Below are 22463 nucleotides of genomic sequence, written 5' to 3'. Positions count from 1 at the left end.
AGCCACTACTCCAGGCTATATATATTGTCTGTGTTGATATTCCCATAAATTTTAAATGGGTTATAAGTGGAAATACATGGGGTGTGCCTAATTAAGGGAATGAAAATTGTTATTATTAAGATTAACACATGGGGCTGGAGAGATGGCTCAGTGGTTAAGAACACTGGCTGCTCTTGCAGAGGACCCAGGTCCAGTTCCCAGCATGCACATGGTGGTCCATAACTCCAGTTCCAGGGAATCCAGTCCCGTCTTCTGGTCTCTGCAGGCATTATGTGCACATGATGCACCTACATACATGCAAGCAAAACACTCATACATGTAAAATAAAAATAAAGTAATTGAAAAAAAAAGAATAATACATGTTACTTTTATTTTGAGTATGTTTCATTGACTATACAATTAATCTATGCTAACAGTTCGGTCTCAAGTAGCTCTCAGAAAAGCACAAAGTACTTATTTTTTTTCTGCTAATCAATGAGGTAGGTTTTTGCCCTACCCTATCACCCAAGATGAACTAGAAAATATGCATTCGTTTTCAAGGAAATTTTGAGACTTAGAAAGCTTTCTTTTCCAGATTTGAATAAAATTTATAACCTAAAATGATGCATATTTGCTTCAACAGTTTTAAATAATTTTATTTTGAATTCATGGAATCAGAAATCCATTTGATTTAGCTACTGACGAGAACTCATTTTATAATTTAGAGTAAGAAGAACAAACCAACTGCTAATATTTGACCCTCAACTTTTAGGAGGAATGTGAAAGTTGAAAGGGGGAACAGGTAGGCTTGCTGATGGGCCATTCCGTCCCCCACCCTCTTAGCAGGTAGCAATGCATTGCAAACCTTGACTTCTCCTTGTCAGGGTAAAAGCCAGTTGGGTTTTCCCTGACAAATGGCGAATGAGGAATGTTTCTAATTTCATCTACTTAAGAAAATAGCTACTTTCTAAGCTTTTTTTTTTTCAAATCCTCATGAAAGAACTGGATGAACTAGAGGCAGAAACTTGATGTCCACATCCAGGATGAGCCTCCAGGTTCTTAGTACTAGACAAGGCATTACCTAGCTGGCTTTCAGCTCAGAAATTTTGTGATTCTAAACCTTCTCAGTTCTGGTTTCTTTTGTGACCACAGGCTATCTAATTAAACTTTTCTGTACCTCGTTCTTCTCAGTCCATCTACCACTTTGAAAGCCATCAGAGACACTGAAAAATTACCGCCTGTCTAGCATATTGAGAGCTCTTCAGAGTCCTTTGGGGAAAGTGGATTGTATATAAATTTGATACGTGGGTATTTTTTTGAATAGGATATTGAGATCTTATTTCAGTATATTAAATTGATATGGGTATGATGGTAAGTTTAGTGTAGTTCTCTTTTGTATTATTTTTTCACTTTTTATAACTTTTTTGAGCTCTGAATAGGGGAATTTGATATCACTTTGGCAAATAGGGTTATGAGTTTTTTCTTTTTATTACAAATTTTTCAAACATACAGAAGTAAAAAAGAATAGTATAATAAGTCCTCATGTTCTATAACTTTCCTCTATAGATTATTAACATTCTACTATCATGTTTTAAGGCGCTATAGAATTATACTACTGAACAAAAATCTGGCTCATTATTGAAGTGAAATTTTATGAAAAATAGGACAAAAATGAGCCCTTGCTATTAAATGTATCAGGAAAGATGCGACAGTGAAAATATTATGGGTGGAAGGAAATACTATAATTTGATTTTTCAGTTCATAAATGGATATTAAAAGTTTTGAACATTTTAAAAGTAATTTTTAATTTTATTTATGTGTATGAGTATTATGCCTGCATGTATGTAAGTCCACCAGGGTCATGCAGTGCCCACGGAGGATAGAAAAGCATGTCGGATCCCCTGGAACTGGAGTTATAGATAGTTGTTAGCTGCCATGTAGGTGCTGGGAATTGAGCCTGGGTCCTCTGGAAGAGTAGCCAGTACCCTTAACTGCTGAGCTATCTCCCCAGCCCTGTTTTGAACATTTTTAGGGGCAGATATAGCTTAACATTAACTGAAAGTTCAAAATCATTCTTTATTGCAATTTTCAACTCAAACTGAAGGGTAAGTTTTACTACAACACTTTCCTATTCCTTGATGCTAAGGAAACCAAGGCATGAAGAGTGTGTTGGAAAGCATTCAAAAATGAAAATTATTGTTGTCATGGATATATAGAGGCTGAGACAGAGGACAACTCTTTCAATGCAGAAACGTTCTGCTATTCTTATTGTCTGAGAAAATGCTTATGTGTGAATTATTGAATTAAGTTTGCTTATCTGTCGTTGGATAGAAAGCCACACAGTTGTAATGACATGGGGAAATAACCATTGTGTTAGTAACGGTTCTGCTGCATAAGCTGGGTTAGGATGGATGGTTCTTCTACTGGGCTTGCTGCAGTCTGTCAGTATATTGGTTGGGGTGGGCTTGACACATCTGGGAGCCTGGGATAACTGGATTTTCTGTTAGTCTCAGGGGCTCTTTCATGTAATTTCTGCTTATCCAGATGGCTTCTCTACAGCTGCTCAACAACAGAGTAACCAGGATTCTTATCTGGTATCTAGAGCTCCTGGACCTGAAAGCAGAAGCCTTAAGTCTTTTGCTTAGAGTGGCACACTTCAGCCATAGTCTTTTGGTAAAGGGACGTTTTTATTAGGCTAGCATAGATTTAAGAGGAAGGGACTACAACAGGAGCGTGAATGGCTGGAGTCTACCAAGGCAACAGTCACAGCCTTTGTGAGGCATGTAACCTGAGAATGTTTCTGGAAACTGTGTGTATGGGAACTAGCGTATTCAAGTGGTTTATTGTGATGGTGACAAAACAATGTATTAAAATCACATTTTTAGAGACAGACACAAATCTGTCCTGCTATTTAGGTTTTTAGGTATGTGTCTTAGTTTCTTTTCCTGTTGCTGTGATAAACTGCTCTGACAAAGCAACTTAAGTAGGACGTGGATTACACTCACATTTCCAGGTCATGACAGGGAATTCATAGCAGCAGGGGCCTGAGGGAAGCGGCCACATCACATTCACTATGGGAAGCTGAGAGCAATGAGTTCATGGGTGCATGCTCATGCGCAGTTCACTTTCTCCCCTCTGCCCAGGGAAGCTTGGTGCTCACACTGGCTGGGTCTTCATGTTTCAATGGATATAATCAAAATAGCCCTCCCCCGACCCAGACATGCCCAATCCAGATAACTCGTCACTGAAACTCCCCTCTTAGGTGACTCTTGATTGTGTCAAGTTGACAGTTGGAACTTGCCATCACAGTGTGCGATGTTAAACTTGTATCACCTTGCATTTCTCTTTCCCTACCGACTTGAAAACTCATCTTGAAAATTAAAATATTAAAACACTAAATAAAAATATAATAGCCCGATCTTTCAAATGAAAATCTAGAATATCTTTCTGGGTATGTATATACCTTTAGATAGGCAATTGATGGACATGATGGTGGGGCAAGAATGGCTTATTGACTTTTTAAAAGAGATTTGGGGCAGTGACCAAAATCAAGATTTGTTACTGTGTTTTCCTACACATTGCTTTAAAACATTAAGTGTGTTTTATCCATTTTAGAGCAATAATCAGATCGAGAAAATCACAGGTTTGGAGGAACTGAAAGCCTTGCAGAACCTGGACCTGTCCCACAATCAGATAAGTAGCCTCCAGGGCTTGGAGAATCATGACCTCCTGGAAGTGATCAACTTAGAGGATAACAAGGTAGTGTACTCTGTAGAGCTGGGCTTCAACATCTCTGAAGTGGACATATTGGGGAGTTGGTGCAAATACCTCATTTTTAGTTGTTCAGGGATGTTACTAGAAATGCCCTTCTAACCAATTTCTTAGAGCAGTATTTATAGAATGGCTTTTTTGAAAAATACTTGTAATTCACCATTTTTGAACATTTGATGATTCTTAATTACATTGTTTTAAAGGTTCAAATTGTAGTCATGTATGCATAATTTTCTGAAGTCGATGTGTTTATGCAATGTTTTCTGTAGAAAGAGAGTATCAGGAATATTTGAAATGTCTGAGCAAGGAGTGCTACAAGAATATCTTCAAGCTGATGTTACCCCTTGTCTACATTCCAAGAGAAGCCTGAGTAACCACTGGTGGGAGGGACTTGGGGGAGATGTTGGTCAAAGGATATAAAATAAAGTTTAGATAGGAGGGAAAATTTAAAAGGTCTATTTTATATCATACTGACTAAGGTTAACAATATATTGGTTTTGGGGGTAGGGGTGTTGTTGAACAGGGTCTTACGTAGCCTGAGCTGACCTTGAACTTGCTATGTAGCCAAGGCTAGTTTTGAACTAGGGATCTTCCTCCTTCCACCTCTCCAGAGTGCTAAGAATGAAGTTTTTAATGTCACTACAAAGATGATAAACTTTATGAAATAATCGTTATCATCTATATTTAGCCTTCTATATGTATTTCAAAGCATCCTGTTTCATGTGCTATATATGTACAGCTTATATATAATTTAATAAATGTAAATGCCACAGGAAAGCCTTAATCATAAAAAGTAAGTAAAAAGTAGAGGAATAGAGGTGATTCCTCAGGTCTTGTTGGTAGTAGCAGTATATCTTTGATGGGCTGAGGACTGAACTTGCTTGTATATCTGGTTTAATGTACCCTCACTTTAAAAATTATGTAAGTCTCTCTCTCTCTCTCTCTCTCTCTCTCTTCTCTCTCTCTCTCTCTCTCCCTCCCTCTCTCTCTCTCTCTCTCTCTCTCTGTTTGGATTTTGAACCCATTACCTTGTGAATGATCTACCACTGAGCTATATCCTGAAACTTAGCCCCCCTCCTTCTATCTCTCCTTTTCTTCCTTCCTTTCCTTCTTTCTCCCCCTTCTTTCCATTCTTCCATCGTTTCACAGCTCTAGAGAATGTTCCTAGGGCATCAGGTATGAGAGTCACGAACCCTACCACAGAGCTTTATTTCTAGCAACTTAGCTCTTCCCCCTACAAGTGTACATCTATTAGGCTGGAAAAAAATCAAGAAAGGTTAGTGATTAAGATCTTGAGTTAAATTTTTATCTTAGTCAAAACTGTTGATCCTTATGTGACTTGATTTGTTTGCTAAGTTGATTTAGTGACTTTTCACAGGTTAATTAATTCTAGTGGATGACCTTGGTCCATTACACCCTGTGTCACAGGAAGTCAGTACAATCTCTGTTTGAAAGGATTTTCATGTCCTTTTTTATGCAATTGCCATTGAAGACTGACTTTTAAAACATTTTATGTTTAAAGTGTTTTTCACATTTACACAGGGGATCTTGAAAAGGTGGAATATGCTCATTAAACACCAACTCAGTACCTCTCAGGATTTAAGAGCTAACAGCAATGGCGATAAAACAATTGCAGTAATAAAATAATTAGAGATATTTTCTGAGTACTTATGCACTAGGCATAATTCTAAACCCTTCACATATCTCATTCAGTCCTTGTGATCCTTTTATTATTACTATTATTATTTTATTGTTTTACAGATGAAGAAGCTGGGGTAAGAAAAACTAAGAAACTTTCCAAAGTTAAATAGCAAACTGCAGGATAGAATGATTAGCCTGTAGAGTCAATGTCCTTAAGTTCTGCAGCACATACAGTAAAAGAAAAGCCAGGGCCTTCCCTTCAGAATGGGTGTGGGGGAATCCTCGAGAACATGAGACCAGTGTGAGCAGTGGATGTAATTTAAAGTTCTCTAGTAGCGCTAGTAAAAGGACAAAAGAAACAGGTGATAATAACTTCATAATATATTTTATTTAACCAGGTATATCTAAAATATAATTTCAATACATAATTTGCATACAAAATTGTTGATGAAGTATTTTCTTTCCTATTGTTTTACACTGGATTTTTTCACATTGGGTGTGCATTTTACATTTGGAATATGTCTTAGATCTCTTTAGCAATATTTGAGGTACTAAACAGACACTTGTGGCTATTAACTGTCATGTTGGAGAGTGCATGTCTAGAAACATCTTACAAATAGTATGTTGCTCTCTACCTTTTCAAGGCAATTTCTGAAATACATTTGAAAAAGTCTAAAGCAAAAGGAAATACACTCAAGTGAAGAAAGAGCTTTATAATTTTTCAATGTTAAGGAGACTATATTTTGTAAGAAGTGGCCACACATCCCAAAGGGGCCTCCTTTGGAGATGATCAGTTGGTTCTGTAATAATAGCATGATTCCTTGGTTCCCCACTGGGCAGGTTGGGGAGCAACCTACAGTCCTTTGAAATGTTCTTTGAATCATCTGGAGTCCCTAAGGGGTTTCTGCAGGATAACTGAGAATTCTATAAATCAAGGATGGTGAATTTATCATGTAAAAGCGCAACGTAGTTTTTAATTTGATGTTAAAAATATTGTCTTATTGGTAGCAATTTATCAGTATTTCAGTATATAGGGTTGAAATAGTCTAGCACCTACAGAGTCATCTGAATATCTGTCCTTTGCACATGTTTACTGTCAGCTGATTTGGGAGGCCTCCATCAGCTTCCACTCTGCAGTCCCTGTTAGATTCAAAACATGACTCTATTACAACCTCTGCACCCTTTCAGCAGTGGGATTGTGGTCAGGGGTGACTTGGAGAATGCTAGGCTACTTCTCTGTGTTTCGGTGTTATCTTATCTGTGCTTATTCTCAGTACTTCTTAGGACTTTTTGTGAGGATTAATGATAATATTCATAAAACAATAGAAGCAAGGAAAGGGCTTCTGTATTAGTCACTGTTCTGTTGCTGTGATAGAAACACTGACCCAAGCAATTTATAGGAGGGTTTATCTGAGCTTACGGTTCCAGGGGAATTACAGTCCGTCATGGCAGGGAGCCATGGTGGCTGGAGGTGGCTGGAGCAGGAGCAGCAGAAGTGAAGCTCTCACATCATCGCACAGGCACAGGAAGCAAGAGAGCTACTGGAGATCTGGCAAGGCTTAAGAACTCTGTAAGCCCACCCTCAGTGACCCGCTTCCTCCAGGATAGCCACACCTTCTAAAACCTCCCAAACAGCGCCACCATCTGGGGACAAAATGTCCAAATACTTGGAGCCTATGGGGGACATTTTCATTCAATCCATCACAGCTTCAGTCCCAAATAGCCATAGACTTGGCTAAGCTCTTGGTTTTCATTGTTTGTGATGCTCTGTCCATTCTCCCATGGTGCTGTTGGAGACAGTGGCAACTAAACATTACTTTTGCAGTGCTTTGTACAAGGGTGGCCTTTGGAAGCATTTCCTGTTCTTCAGTGACACACTCCTTTCAGTGTCTCAGGCCATGTAAGGCTATTACCCTAACCTTCTTGATCCTGGTTCACACTTTCATGTGTATGAACAAAGGGAATTTGGCTGGGAAGTGGACTTGATCTCTCTTTGGCTTTATATTAGTTATGCTTTGCAGTGGTTTGAATGAATGTCCCTCATAGGCTCCAAGTATTTGAACACTTTGTCCCCATTTGGTGGCACTGTTTGGGGAAGGTCATGAACTCTTTAGAAGGAAACATGTCACTGGAGGTGGGCTTCAAAAGTATGCAGCTTGCCCACTTCCAGTTCGCCTCTCTCTGCTTCCTGTGCCAGTTTAAATATGTGAACACTCTGCTTTTTGCTCCAACTGCCTCCTGCCATGCCTGCCCACCATGGTGGGCTCTTACCTCTCTGGAACAATTAGCCCAACCGTAAACTCTTCCTTCTACAAGTAGCCTTATTCATGGTGTCTTATCACAGCAACGCAGAAGTAATTAAGCAGGCTTGAAAAGAGAAGCATTGGAGTAGATGAGTCCTTGAGGTTCCTAAGTTCTTCAGGGCAGCGAGCACTGAAGCAGAGGCAGCCGGGGCTGAGCACTGAGATGCTGACAGGATACCTGCTACTGCCAGTCTCCATTCCACCTGGCTAACATACCCCTGCCACTGGAGACCAGAATGAAGGCGGTCGCTCTGGAGGCTTGTAGTCTCTTTACCTCCTGAAGGACTGGTCAAGGCTGGGGAGCCTGAGCCTCTACATAATTCCAAAGATAGTGGAAACTGTCGGTGGTTCTCTGCTGAGTGCTAGGGGTACATAATGGAGCCTTGGTTCTTAAACTGAGTCATCACTTTTCTAACTCATTGTGCTTTCAGATCAAGACTAGCATGGCTTTAGCCTTTAGTTGTAACCTACTCAGTGCCTACTTCCTAGTGACAAACTTGCCTTACTTCTTGGTGACCTACTTCCATTTACCCCATGGAGTTGGAGTAAATCTGCTAAAGAAGTCAAAGACTTGACTGAGTGCATTAGGCCCTCAGTATAGGACAGAAGACCTCTTGTGGTCAGTCCACATGACTTAAGGCAGAGACCAGCACTCTTGGGGAAAAGCATGGGGCAAAGTGCCCCCTTACATAGAGATTTGGGATGGAACACTGTCATCATTTTCTTCTTCCTATAGACCAAGCTCATTTCTGCCTCAGGGACTTCATATATCTAGCCTCTCTTAGAAGTTTTTGTCCAAATCCTTATATTGGTTCACTTTGAAAGTCTATCAAACCCTGAAAAGTAGCCTATGACCACCCCTGGCCTGTCCAGCACCTCCTCTCCATGCTCTTTACCCCTCACACTGCTTTATGTTGATCACTAGTTTTTTACTACTACCCGAGATTACAACATGCCATGCTTTTTACCTTATATCCTGAAGAATGCTTTTTCTTTCCCACTAGGATGTTAGCTTCTTGACCTCAGGGAGTTCATCTTGTTCACTTTGTGCAATGCCTGGTTTAGGGTTGGCCCTTAAGAATATTGTTGGCTGAGTGCTGGAGAGATGGCGCAGCAGTTAAGAACACTGACTGCTCTTGCAGAGGACCCAGTTTCAGTTCCCAGCACCTACAAGTTGGCTAACAATTGTCCATAACTCCAGTTCCAGATGATTTGACACCCTCTTCTGACCTCCATGGGCATTGCATGACACCGGTGCACCTACCTATATGCAGGCAATACACTCATACATATAAAATAAAAATAATAAATAAAACATTTTAAAAAGAAGTATTGTTGGCTGAACACGTGACTTTTAGGAGCTCTCAATAGTGCCCAGATCTGCCCCTCTTCTCTGAAAGGCTTGGTTGGTGTTTTAGGTACATACAGGAAGATTCTGGAAAGACTATGTATAAGGTGTTTTCCTATTGGGTGGAGAAAGGAAAAAAGAAAAGCCTAGAGATCAGAGGAATTGTTTTAATGAAGATGGTGAGGGCCTTCAATAAAGCAGATGGAGTAAGGAAGACATCAGAGAGACTCTTGAGGTAGAATTAATGAGGCAGAGTAGAGGTGGTGGATGAGAAGAAGAAGATGTTGAAGAAGACTGCAGGTCTTCATCAGGAGATGCAGGTGGCTGGGTGATAGTGATGCTAACCAGCACCATGGTCAGGCATAGATGCTCATTTTCCCTACATTTATAGAGGCAGAATCCCATTCCGATATAGCTGGGGAGTAGGGAACTATACTGCCGTCTCTCCAGGATGGAAAGCAAATGTGACTGTGGAGCAACTTCTCTTGGAAGCTAATCCTATCAAGTAGAATGGGTTGAACCCTGACACTCCCTCCACTGCCCCCAGAGAATGTGTCCAACACTACCACCTCGAGAAACTATGGGTGTGCCCTTGTTTAGAAAAAAGGGTTTCTACAGATGAAGTTAATCTCAAAATGAGATTATTCTGAGATAATTAGGTGGCCTTAAAGCTCATGTCCTTGTAAAAGACGGAAAGGGAGAAAATACACAGAAGCCCACCTATGTGAAGACGTCTTCACTCAGGTGAAGATGGAGGCAGAGGCTGGAGCGGCTTCAAGCCGAGGATGCCTGGGTCTGGCAGAAGCTGGAAGAGGCAAGGAAAGAGTCTCCTCTGGAGACTTCAGAGGGATCATGAGCTTTCCCAGCCCTCGATTTCGGCCTTATCTGCAGCACTCTAAGAACCAGCTCCTGTTGTTTTAAGTCTTCAGGTTTGTGTCCTGTCATGACAGCCCTCGAAGGCTCATGCATGTGTAGTACTGTGTCTGGGAAATGGAGACAAGTCCGAAAGCTATTTTTGACGATAGTCTCTTACCATTTCTGCTTTCTATGTTTAAAAAAAATTCTCTATATCTTACAAATATAAATATTCTCATGTTTTCTTATAATATCAGGTTTTGAATTTAAAAAATATTTTCTTTAAATCCAGCTAGTATTTATGTTTGTGGGCAGTGTGAGATAGGTATCTAATTCCCATGTAGAAAACAAATTGTCTCAATACTGAAAAAAATATGATTTAATAGTAATGAGTTATTCTATTAACATATATGTCAGGATTTATTGAATCATTTACTTATTGAAATTTGTTGTGTTTACAACTTACTATTAAAAATAATGTTGAAATATATTCTTGCACATAAATCTTTGCATAAATTTTTATTATTTTCTTATGATAGATTTTTGGAAATACCATTACTGGGTTATGGGTGTCTTAAAGATTGTAGATTTGTTTTCTCAATGTTCATACTAATTAGTAATTCCACTGTAATATATGTTAGACTATCTTGTTGTAGGCATATCTTACTATTCATTTTTCAACAAATCACATTTAAAAGTTATGTCAATCTGTTAGTGAAAACCAGTATGTTGTATACTATTTTACATAAATTTCTTTGGTTATCAATGAGGTTGAACATTTTTGTTTGCTAACCATTTGATTTTCTTTAAAAAGTTACCTGCTTCTACCCTTAGCTATTGTTTACTTTATGGCAGTTGTTCTTTTGCTTCTTATTAAGGTATTTTAGGTATACATATTAAAATAATTTATAGAATATATCAACATTTTCTGTAGTATATTCTTTATATATATATGTGTGTGTGTGTGTGTGTGTATGTATGTGTGTAGTCTTTGTGAGACAGGGTCTCTCTGTAGCTCCAGATAGCCTGGAACTTACTATGTAGACCAAGCTGGCGGTGACCTCACGGAGAGCTGCTTGCCCCTGCCTCCTGAGTGCTGGAATTACAGGTGTGCACCACCATACCTGGCCTATCTTTATAAAATCTTTTTTTTTTTTTTTGGTCTTTTTGAAACAGGGTCTCCTTGGAGCCCCAGATGACCTGGAACTCACCATGTAGACCAGGCTGGCCTTGAGTTCACAGAGATCTTCCTGCCTCTGCCTCCTGAGTGCTGGCATTAAAGGTGTGCACCACGCCCTGCTTAAAATCTTTTTTCATTCTGAATCTCATAGATGCTCACCTAAACTCTTTTTATTCTGTATTATTTATACTACCTTCCAACTCTTAATCCATAGTTTAGTTTGTTATAATCGAAATAAAGATCTAAATTTGTATTTTCCTAATATCTAATAGTATTAATATGATAACAGCTACTATTTATTATGCTAAAATTCCGTAAGCATTTTCTTGCTGATTTGTACTTCAGCTTTAGAATGTGTTTCATTGCTTCATCTGATGACTTTTACCCCAGGGATGCATTTGTCATTATCACCACAGTCTAGCTGCTGCAGCCCCACAGTTTGAGAAATGTTGTTCTACACAGATTCTTATGTATATAACAGTAGAAAACATGGAAAATCATTTGCACCTATTAGTTTCCTGGACACACACGCACGCACGCACGCTCGCACACTTAAAAAAGAAAAGGCCTGAACAGACTTCTTTAGGTCTGGGTAGTGATTCTTAGAGAGCATAGCCAAGAAGGAAATGATAAAAACAGAAAAAGGAAGGAAGGAAGGATGGGAGGAAGAAGGGGGAGAGAGAGAGAGAGAGAGAGAGAGAGAGAGAGAGAATGAGAATTGACAGATTTTGTGAATTAGTGGTTACCATGGTCTAAGGAGGTTACTGAAGGTACCAGCAGGATATTCTTGGCAGCAGAAGGCTGAAGTTCTGGAAGAATTTAACCTTTTGGGCAATATTTTAGTTTCAGATATTTGAGGTGCTGTTGTCTCTACACCTTTTATAGAAGTCTGCTGCATACACAGTGTCAGGTCTGTGGTCTTATGGAGAGCTACCGGGATGGGGTCTGCTGGGGTGAAGTTGGATAGGAAAGTGGCACACACTCAGGGCGACGAGCATCTATTGCACATTGCTTCCTTAGCAGGAGGCCTATCCCAGTGTGGTGTTCCCCTTTCCACCCTCATTCTACCCTTGGAAGGAGTGAGGGGAAAGCTGGATCCTCTGATTCATAAAAGACACGCTGACCCCAGATGACATCTTGGTGGAAATTTTATATAGCACATGATTGTTCTTGTCATGATATTTGTAACATATCAAGATCTTTCTATGTCAGTCACCATATGTACTTCTGTCTTCTAAAATGAATGCATACTGTTCCTGCTATAGGACTGTGTAGTGACTCGTTAATTACATAATGATGGATAGAGTTCCTAGGAAATTAGAGATGTTTGACTTTTAGTAACAAAGACTGAATATTATTCTATGTAGTTTTTGCCTGTCTGATGATTGCTTTAATATAAATCTGAAGTAGGATAGCTGGGTTCCTGTAACACAGCTGATTGCTTTTTGGAAAGAAGAAACCAATTTCCACTCTGAGCAACTATGAACACAGGTATATTGGTGAGACATGGTGACTTCGGGAACATACTTCCTCTTTTTTTTTTTTTTTTTTTTGTCCCCCTCACAGAGCATACTTCCTCTTAATGTTTGTGTTAAGAGCTGTGTGCTAGACAGAAATCAAATCTATTGCTCAAAATGGAACAATATGAGTCAAATTTACTTTCCACCTTCCTAAATAACACACTGTAAGAACAGATTACTTTTTCGTATAGATGATCTAAATGGCGGTCTAGTGGAAAATTCTGTCATCTTCTGGGAAAGATGTGTCCAGTAACATATCTCTGTTGTAGCTAGCTACTATGTGGGGGTTGTATGTTACAACTTCTGAGCTCACCTTTCATATTACATCATCAAAAAATGGCATCCTTTGAACATGGTGCAGATGTCCCTCCTTGACTTAGCTTTGGGGCTAATTGACATTTTGGTGGCACTTGTGGCAGGATAACTCAGGAGTTACTTGTGATTGACCCAGATGGTAGAATGTTTTAACATTCAGAAATGTTGTGAGAAATGACTACTAATTACAAAATACACTATTAGCTGGGCGTGGTGGTGCACACCTTTGATCCCAGCTTGTGGGAGGCAGAAGCAGGCAGATTTCTGTGAAATCAAGGCCAGCCTTATCTACATAGTAAGTTCCAGAGCAGCTGGGGCTACAGGGAGATCCTGTCTTGAAAAGACGCCCCCAAATCCACTATCTGTGCCTGACGTAAGATTGTTATTTTGTAATTGTGGAGATTTAAATAAACCTACTTGTCTTTAGTTTAGTGGAGGATGCAGGCCCACTGTAACCCAGACTGTATCCCTAGTTAAATTAGGGCATGGTGGTACATGCTTTCAAACCCAGCACTCTGGAGACAGAGGCAGGAGATCAAGGTCAGCCTTGTCTATATAATGAGTTCTAGACCAGCTGGGGGTACAGAGGAAACCCTGTTAAAAAAAAAAAAAAGACACACTTCCAACTGGACAATCTTTTCTCTTTTTAAATTGTAAAATATAACCTATACACAAAAATATGTACATAGCAGGTTGAGCAGAGAACACTCAAGAAAAATGTCATGCAATTTTCATTGTAATTCTGTCATGGAAAATGCAATAGAACCGCATATGTCCAAGAAGTCAGAAGGCTTTGCCAGTCCCAGATGTAGGGGAAAAGAAACTGGGTTGGGAAGTGAAGTCACGGAACGGGAGGGCTGAGACAGGGGTGGATTCCATTTCTCTTACTTTGCATCTTACTTTATGTCTACTTAAAATAAACATGGGTGAGAGGAAAAGCTTACTGTTTTCTAGCCTGAGGGAGAAAGAGAAAATGGGACCCTGTGTGCTCACATTTACTGAGGAGCTTATACTCATTTCTGGGTTCTGCAGTAGCTTTGTAGAGTTCTCATTACAACACTGGATATTCACCAGACAAGTTTTAAATAAATTGAATTTAAAGGATCTAATTATATTGGCTACTATATTGTTTCCTATTGTCTTTGTTCATTGTCTGTTAATAATATATGTATTTTTTGATTAAGCAGATTGCTGAGCTGAATGAAATAGAATACATTGAAAATCTTCCTATCCTTCGAATTCTCAATCTTCTAAGAAATCCAATTCAGGTGTGAGGTCATTTACATCTGGGGAGGAGGGGAGAAGGAGGGAGGGGAGGAAAACAAGGACTTTCTTGGATCTTCAATGGGCTTCTGAAAACAGAAGAGCTAAGTAAACTAATATTTTAAACAACTTGTTTTAAAGAAGTAAGATTGTCTTTCATGGTTAGTAAGCTACCAAACTCCACCAGTTTCAATAAAGCCTGAAATTGAATGTTATTACCTCCTTAGCATGGTCATTTGTGGTTCATGGTGGGTGGTGCTAAAAAATTACAGGAGGGCTGGGTGTGGTGGCATATGCCTTTAATCCCAGCACTCAGGAGGTAGAGGCAGGCAGATCTCTGTGAGTTCAAGGCCGGCTTGGTCTACACAGTGAGTTCCAGGCCATCTTTTTTTTTTTTTTTTTTTTTTAAAAAAAAAAAAAAAAAAAAAAAAAAAAAAAATATTACAGGAGGGAACTAACAAGGTTGTAGAGCGATGTTCTTTCATATTAGAGAATACAAGACCCCAGAGGTATAGACAGAATACAATTCCTATTTTATAAGAGGAAAGACAGTGTAAAATTAGGATCCTAAAGTAATTTGCCTGGACATAGCCATGAAATTGGCATGGTTGTAAAATGATTATAGGATAAAATGATATCCTAGAAGCTTATAAAGCTTCTGGGATTTAAGGATCAGAGACCATTTTCCAAGTTCCTCCTTTTTCCTTGATTGATAAATCCATTCCTCCAGCCTCTGTCCCTTGTTCCATGTCCGTCTGGCCTTCGTTGTATTTTTCTACCTGTGTGCTTCACATTTGCCTCCATGGATCTCCGTATCTCTTTTATTTACTCTGCTTATATCTTGATGAATATGTCCGAACAAGTGAAGAAACAAAATAAAAACAACAACAACAAAAAGATATAAAAATAAAACCATGGGGCTGGAGAGATGGCTTAGTGGTTAAGAACACTGGTTGTTCTTGCAGAAGACCCAGGTTTGAATCTCAGCACCCACATGGCAGCTAACAACTGTCTATAACTCCAGTTCCAGAGGATCTGACAGCCTCTTCTGTCCTCCGAGGGCATTCCACAACACGGGTGCACTCACCTACATGCAGGCAATACACGCATATATGTAAAACAAAACAAAATAAAACAAAACAAAACAAAAAACAGACATGGGAACATTCAGGCAATTTTAAAGTACCTAAGGGAAAGGAAGAACTGAAAGTGACCATCATACTCTGGTTTCTGAGCCACAAACAGTGCTCTGCAGATGTATAAATAGACATCACTTTCATGCACATTAATACATTTATGTACAAATACTCTCCACAACTCTTCTATGTTCAAGTGTGTAAGAGAAGCTTTAAAAAGTTTTAATTGATGTGTAATAATCATGCACATTTCTGGGGTGCACTGTGGCAGCTCAGTACATGTGTGCAGCATGGACTAATCAATTCAGGCTGATGAGCATTTCCAGCTCCCTTTTCTTTGTATTGGGAACCTAAGTAAAGATCCTTTAATGTTTTTATTCCTTCTGCATTCTCATCTACGAAAGGCATCTTCCACCAGTAGCCCTTCAAAGGGCTGAAACGTCTTATCCAAAATACAGTCAATTAGTTTTAAAAGCAGATAATCCTAACACAGCCCAGCCGGTGATAGGAAGTGAGAAGGAATTTGTCTCACAAATGAGTATCATTTTATTATTGTAAGACAAGTTTATAATGAATGAGATCAACTAATGTAGAAGAACACAATAAACAATAAATCCATGATAAGAGCATAAGAAATAATAAAATTTCATTATTTTCAGTAATGAAACTCTTTGATATTAGGAGAGGGTTTGGAATCTTAGATGAGATGCTGCACTTCTCTGAGGATAATCCTACCTACCCTGCTTATTTCTCAGGGAGATTAATAAGATCCACACATTTGAAGAGCTTTATAAATGACAAAGCACATTCTGCATGTTGGTTTTTAATTTAAACATGAAAATGTAGAGTCCTGGGGGCAGGGGGCTTGTGGAAGTTGGGCTAGTGGATCCTGAAAGCATCAAACCCTTGAGAATAGAAAGCTGGTGCTTGCTGGCCTGGGGACGGAAGGCAATTGAATAGTCCTCTTGTTATTTTAAATAGGAAAAATCCGAATACTGGTTCTTTGTAATATTTATGCTACTGCGACTGACGGAATTAGATCAGAAGAAGATTAAAGTGGAGGAAAAGGTATGTAATCATATCACTTCATATGCTTTTAGGTTAGTGTGCTCCGAAGCTCATGCTGCAGGACCAATATAATCAATCAATGAGATGCATAGCATCACGCAAATTAAGTCTTCTTTAGGAGAGATTTCCTTTCCTAGGATTTGTCAGTTGAAACCTCTATAAAGCTGGGTATCAACACATGTGGTGACAGGTATGTACAATGGAAAGCTGGGCGGTGAAGAACAAGGTCTTCCTGTCCTGCCGTCTAGGCTGTTGTGGCTGGTTAGCAGTTTAGATAGCTTCCCTACTAGCAGAGTCTGCAATTGTATATATGTTATTTTAAAAACCAACAATGAGGTATACTATGTCATTTATATGTACTATGTCATATACAATTAAAAGATACTTAAATCACTACTCTGGTATTTTAATTCCTTTAATTCGGCTCTTTAAAATGATTCATCTGATTCATATCATTTCGGAGTAACCAGACTTTGAATGCTTTGTAGCACCTGCCTCCCTACAGTAGCTGTGGCAGAAATAGCTGCTAATGAGGGATTTCTTACACTGGATACAAGTTGAGATGGGATTAAAATAGGTGTAAATAGGTAGGCACATATTCCATCTCATAAATGCCTTTCTGCCCAGAGGCTAGAAGTAGTTCTAGATGTTCTGTATTATTATCCCCACACTCCCAGCCACTCCGGCCATTCCTCTTTTAGCATTTTGCAAGTAGAATAAAAATTAAAGTCACATAAGTAAAGGATTAATGTATTTAGAAGGATGTCAAAAATAGAAGATTATACACTGAGGAAAAGGCCTGTATTCCTGAGAGAAAGGGCAAGGTAAGAGAGGCGGGAGGTTAGTAGTGTGTGAGGAGGGAGTAGTTCCAGATGTGAAGACATGAAGGAGACATTCTCAGGAATCTCGAATAAACTTTGTTCCTTCTTCTCATACTAAAGTTGGAGTGTTTATTGTATTAAAACGATCTTGGATTCAGAGATTTAGTTTGAGTCCCCCCCACCCCCATACTAGGGAATATAAAGAAGAGGTTCAAAGGGCTCCACTCAATATTTTACAATAACTGTCATTTTTTTAGGTTTTAGGAAAGTTAGAATTGATGTCAAGTGTGCTGGATAGCTTTAGTGTCAACTTGACACACCTGGGTTGAGGGAGCCTCAATTGGGGAATTGCCTCTATTGGATTGGCCTGTGGCCATATCTGAGGGGCATCTTCTTGATAAGTGATGTGGGAGGGCCCAGCTTAGTGGGGGGGGTACCACCCCTGGGCAGGTGGGCCTGTGTTGCATAAGAAAGCAGGCTGAGCAGGGCCAGAGGAGCAAGCCAGTAAGCAGTGTTCCTCCATGGCCTGTGCTCCAGTTCCTGCTTCCAGGTTCCTGCCCTGAGTTCCTACCTTGGGCTCCCTGATGAACTGCGACCTTACATTCAGATGTAAGCTGAATAAACCCTTTCCTCCCCAAGTTGGTATTGGTCAGAGTATTTTGTCACAGCAATGAAGAACAAACTAGGACATCAAAACTGAATACCAGCCAGACATGGTGGTACATCTCTTTAATTGGGAGGCAGAGGCAGGTGGATCTCTGAGTTCAAGGCTAGCCTGGTCTACAAAACAAGTTGCAAGCCAGCTAGAGCTACATAGTGAGACCCTGTCTCAAAATATCAGGGGAGGAACTGGAGAGATGACTCAGTGGTTAAGAGCACTTACTACTCTTCCAGAGGACCTGGGTTCAGTTCCCAGAACCCACATAATAGCTAACACCCTTTCTTAACTCCAGTTTGAGGGATCTGATGCCCCTCTTCTGGCCTCCATGGCCATTGTATGCCTTGGGTGCACTTATATGCAAGCAAAACACTCATACACATAAAATTAAAATATATAAACATTTTTTAAGTGTATACCAAGGCTCATGAGCATGTGTTAAATTGCCTTGTAAATCTGGTAATGTCTGTAATTTTCATTTTGGAAAGTCTAAGCCTTGTCGTCTGAGAAACAAACATTTTCCCCCTTTTCTTTTCTAATTCTGAAAAGGTTTCAGCAGTGAATAGGTATGACCCTCCCCCTGAAGTGGTAGCTGTCCGAGATCACCTGACCCATGTTGTCAACAGCATGATGCAGCCACAGAGGATCTTTGACAGGTATTTATTATGACTCCACAGGTAGAGCTCAGGATGAGCAAGCAGAAGACAGCCCCATCATTCCCCCTAACCTCTATTCTGTGGCCCATTCATTCCCTGTAATAGCTGTTTTCCCACCTTTGCTGAAGAAAAGGGCCACGTCTTTGTTTGGTAGATAGTATTGTCTCAGTCATAGCCTGTTCCTGTGTATTGGTCGTGTTCCCACGTGGTAATGAGCCGATTGACACTCTTTCATCTGGTCCCTTGTATGCTAGCTACCCTGAATCAAATGACAGTGAATTCTAAGATAAGGCCTGTTAACTTCTCTGCCTTAGGATAGAAACACAGACAGACATTAATCTCATTAACAGGAAATTGCTATTTATATGTATATTATTCTCATTGCTCTGATGAAATTCTTGTCAGAATGCATTTTAAGAGAGGAGGGATGTCTCGTGGTTTGAGGGAACATAGTCTGTCAAGGTAGGAGGACAGGGAGGCAGGACCAACTCCCGGCTATAACAGCAGGAGCTATTTCACGCCTGGGCAGATCAGGAAGCAGAGAGATGGAAATACAGGTGCTCAGTTGATTTTTTTCCTTTTCCCCCATATACTCAGTCCTGGATGCCAGCTTACAGGATGGTGCCTCACACATTCAGGGTAGGTCCATATTCCCCTCAGGTAATCCTGTCTGGAAACACCCTCAAAGATACTCCCAAAGGCATGCCTCACTAATGTCCTAGGCTTTCTTTCTTAATCCAAATAAGTTGATTATCAAAATTAACTGTCATAATATCCATTGTAAACCTTTCTTTAACTGTAAATAGATGCTAAATACTTCTGCCCAAGAACATTCTATGAATTCAGACTATTAGGGAGTCCCTAAAAGGAAGCCCGGCTCACCTCAGGGAAACCTGGATAGTCTGCCTTGAGCTGCCATCAGCCCAGCAGGGAGTTGCCGCCTAGCTGGGCCACGCACATGAGCAGAGTCTCTCACCTCCAAATTTGAAGACAGATTTACCACGGCTTCTCCATTTCTTTTTAAACAATCTGTCAGAGCAGATGGCCATTTATGCTATAAGTATAACCCAGAAAGTCTATCAATACCCAAAGGCATTTTAAAAATACTTGTAAAACTCTTGGATATAAACAGCGTCTCTTCTTCATGTGGTGTTTGCTCCTGCGCGTCACATGGTCGGTTCCCACAGAGAGCAAAATGTTTTATTTTGTAAGCCAAGACATGATTTTTACATATAATGTAATCATGTCGACATTGACAGTTTGGGATGTTTATGAGAAACCTCTAGGTGAAAAGATTTATCCTTTATTTCTGTTCATCTGGAAGTACATTTCACTTGAAAGAAGGACACTGTGCTGGATAGCTTTAGTGTCAACTTGTCACACCTGGGTTGAAGGAGCCTCAATTGGGGAATTGCCTCTATTGGACTGGCCTGTGGCCATGTCTGAGGGGCATCTTGATGAGTGATGTGGGAGGGCCCAGTCCACTGTGGGTGGTGCCACCCCTGGGCAGGTGGGCCTGTGTTACATAAGAAAGAAGGCTGAGCAGGGGCCAGGGAGCAAGCCAGTAAGCAGTGTTCCTCCATGGCCTGTGCTCCAGCTCCTGCCTCCAAGTTCCTTCCCTGAGTTCCTACCTTGGGCTCCCAGATGAACTGTGACCCAAGATACGTAAGATAAATAAACCCTTTCTTCCCCAAGTTGATATTAGAGTGTTTTGTCACAGCAATGGACAAACAAACTAGGACAGAACTTGGTACCAGAGAGTTGGGGTATTGCTGTGACAGACCTGACCTTGATGTTTTTGGGAGGACTGCGGAAGCGTTCTGAACTTTGGGCTGGAAAAGCCATTGAGTGCTTAGAGTTTGTTGCTGTGGAGCTTGGAACAGTTATGTTGAAAGAATTGTGGGCAATGGAGGCCTGGCTTGTGAAGCTTCAAAGAGAAGCAGAGACTATCAGGGCTGTTCGTGTGAGATTTTGAATTGAGAATCTGTGGGTTCTGGTCGAGTAAAACCTTTGCTTTACTGGGACAATTGATGCTGGTTAGCTGGGGCTGAAAAATCAGCTGTAAGTAACAAGATACCAACATCATTGTGATGAAGTCTTCTGGGAGGTATTTCCTCAGGGTCAGCACACAGAGGGGACCCGAGCCTCTGTCTCAAGCTGGAAGCAGGACTTGGCAATGTCTAAGAGTCTCCCGAATGGTTCTGGTGTTGAAAGCGTGAAGGGGTTATAGAGAGCAGCTGAGGCTTGGCACTCTGAGAGGCCAGGAAAGGCCATAGGTGAAAGTGCAGCTTCAGTTGCAGTGATGACCCCAGGATTGAAGGGGTCATGGAGAGAATCTGAGGCTTTGCACCCCAAGAGGCAAGAAGAGGCCATTGGTGAAGGTGTAGCCTCAGTTTCGGTGGAGACCCCAGGTTTTGGCAGATGCCTGGACCATGGGACGACCACCAAGGAGAGCAGTAGTGTGGAATGGAGCTGGCCTGGGTCTGTGAGATGAGCTGTGTGTGCTGTGGACGGTAGACTTAGAAGTGGAGCTGCCAGAACCCTTTGGAGTCCAGAAGATCATGAGTGAATTCCAGATGCCCAGCCTCGAGCTACTTTTGCTGGACTTTGGTTTTGCTTAGGTGTGCCCGATTCTTCCCTCTGAAATAAGACAGTATTTGTTTTGGATTTTACAGAAGCCCACCCACAGTTAAGAAACTACTAAGAGACTATGGACTTTTAAGTGTTTGGATTTTTTTAAGGACTGTGGGGTTTTTAAGGTTGTACTGTCTTATGTTGTGATATTAATGTTAACATCAGATCTTGGGGACAAGAATTGGAAAGGTTATGGTTTAATAGTGATGTTTGTGTCAAGTTGACAAGGGATCAATTGTGCTGGATAGCTTTAGTGTCTACTTGACACACCTGTGTTGAGGGACCCTCAATTGGGGAATTTCCTCTATTGGACTGGCCTGTGGCCATGTCTGAGGGGCATCTTCTTGATGAGTGACGTGGGAGGGCCCAGCCCACTGTGGGTGGTGCCACCCCTGGGCAGGTGAGCCTATGTTTCATAAGAAAGAAGGCTGAGCAGGGGCCAGGGAGCATGCCAGTAAGCAGTGTTCCTCCATTGCCTGTGCTCCAGCTCCTGCCTCCAAGTTCCTTCCCTGAGTTCCTACCTTGGGCTCCCGGGTGAACTGTGACCCAGAATGTGTAAACTAAATAAAACCCTTTCCTCCCCAAGTTGATATTGGTCAGTGTTTTTTCACAGCAATGGAGAAACAAACCAGGACAGACACTCATACCCTAGTATTCTTTTTCCAGTTCATAATGTTACTTGCTTGATGCTTTAGGGTATGTCTGTGTAAGAACATGTATGGAAGAAATTGTAGCAGTGGTTGATGAACATCCATTTCTTGATCATTTTTGGCTGTTAGATAAACAAGGGCAAAGGCCAACCAGGTGTGGAGGCTGAAGGATAGAGCAAGGTTCACAGTTCTGATTTAGTGGCTGGCATGCAGCCAGCCCTGCCACTGCCCTTCCCACTCTGGGCCAGCACACAGTCCCCCAACCCCCTGTAGCCCCAGAAGTCAAGCTCCAGGAGATAAATCGTGGCACTTGGTCTTGTAAACTGTATGCTATATTATTGGAGAATCACTCTCCCCTCACCTGGCATGACTGGGGTCAGGACACCTGATTAAAATGGCCCAGACAAACCTTTAGTGGACTGGTACTCCTGGTAGCTTTTTTCGCTCCTTGGTATGGCAGACTTCCCCAGGATCATTTTATGGGTTCTGGCCATTTCTTTAGTACGCCTGATTTTACTGAGATGGTATTGTCAAGTCCCAAGTGCTGGAGATGCTCATTCCTACTCAATTGGTCATTGTTTCTAGCATTTTAGTGGAAAAAGCTAGGGACATAATTCTTTTTATCCATCCATCTGTCCATCCATCTGTCCATCCATCCTTCGTAT

At 40.8% G+C, this 22463-nt stretch overlaps 1 protein-coding gene across 1 annotated transcript in view; it reads left to right on the top strand.

Moving 5' to 3' along the window:
- Positions 1-22463, top strand: part of Lrguk (leucine rich repeats and guanylate kinase domain containing) — a 146742-nt gene that overhangs the window by 50370 nt on the left and 73909 nt on the right. Inside the window, exons 7-10 of the mRNA XM_008836070.3 lie at positions 3595-3738; positions 14100-14180; positions 16293-16379; positions 18408-18514. Of these exons, the coding sequence (XP_008834292.1) occupies positions 3595-3738; positions 14100-14180; positions 16293-16379; positions 18408-18514 (419 nt within the window). The remainder of the gene's footprint in view (positions 1-3594; positions 3739-14099; positions 14181-16292; positions 16380-18407; positions 18515-22463) is intronic.

This window comes from Nannospalax galili, unplaced genomic scaffold (genome assembly GCF_000622305.1).
Source record: "Nannospalax galili isolate Female #2095 unplaced genomic scaffold, S.galili_v1.0 scaffold1617, whole genome shotgun sequence".
NCBI classification, from domain to species: Eukaryota; Metazoa; Chordata; class Mammalia; order Rodentia; family Spalacidae; genus Nannospalax; species Nannospalax galili.
The sequence above is the reverse complement of the archived record's forward strand: the minus strand, read 5'-3'. Positions and strand labels throughout refer to the sequence as shown.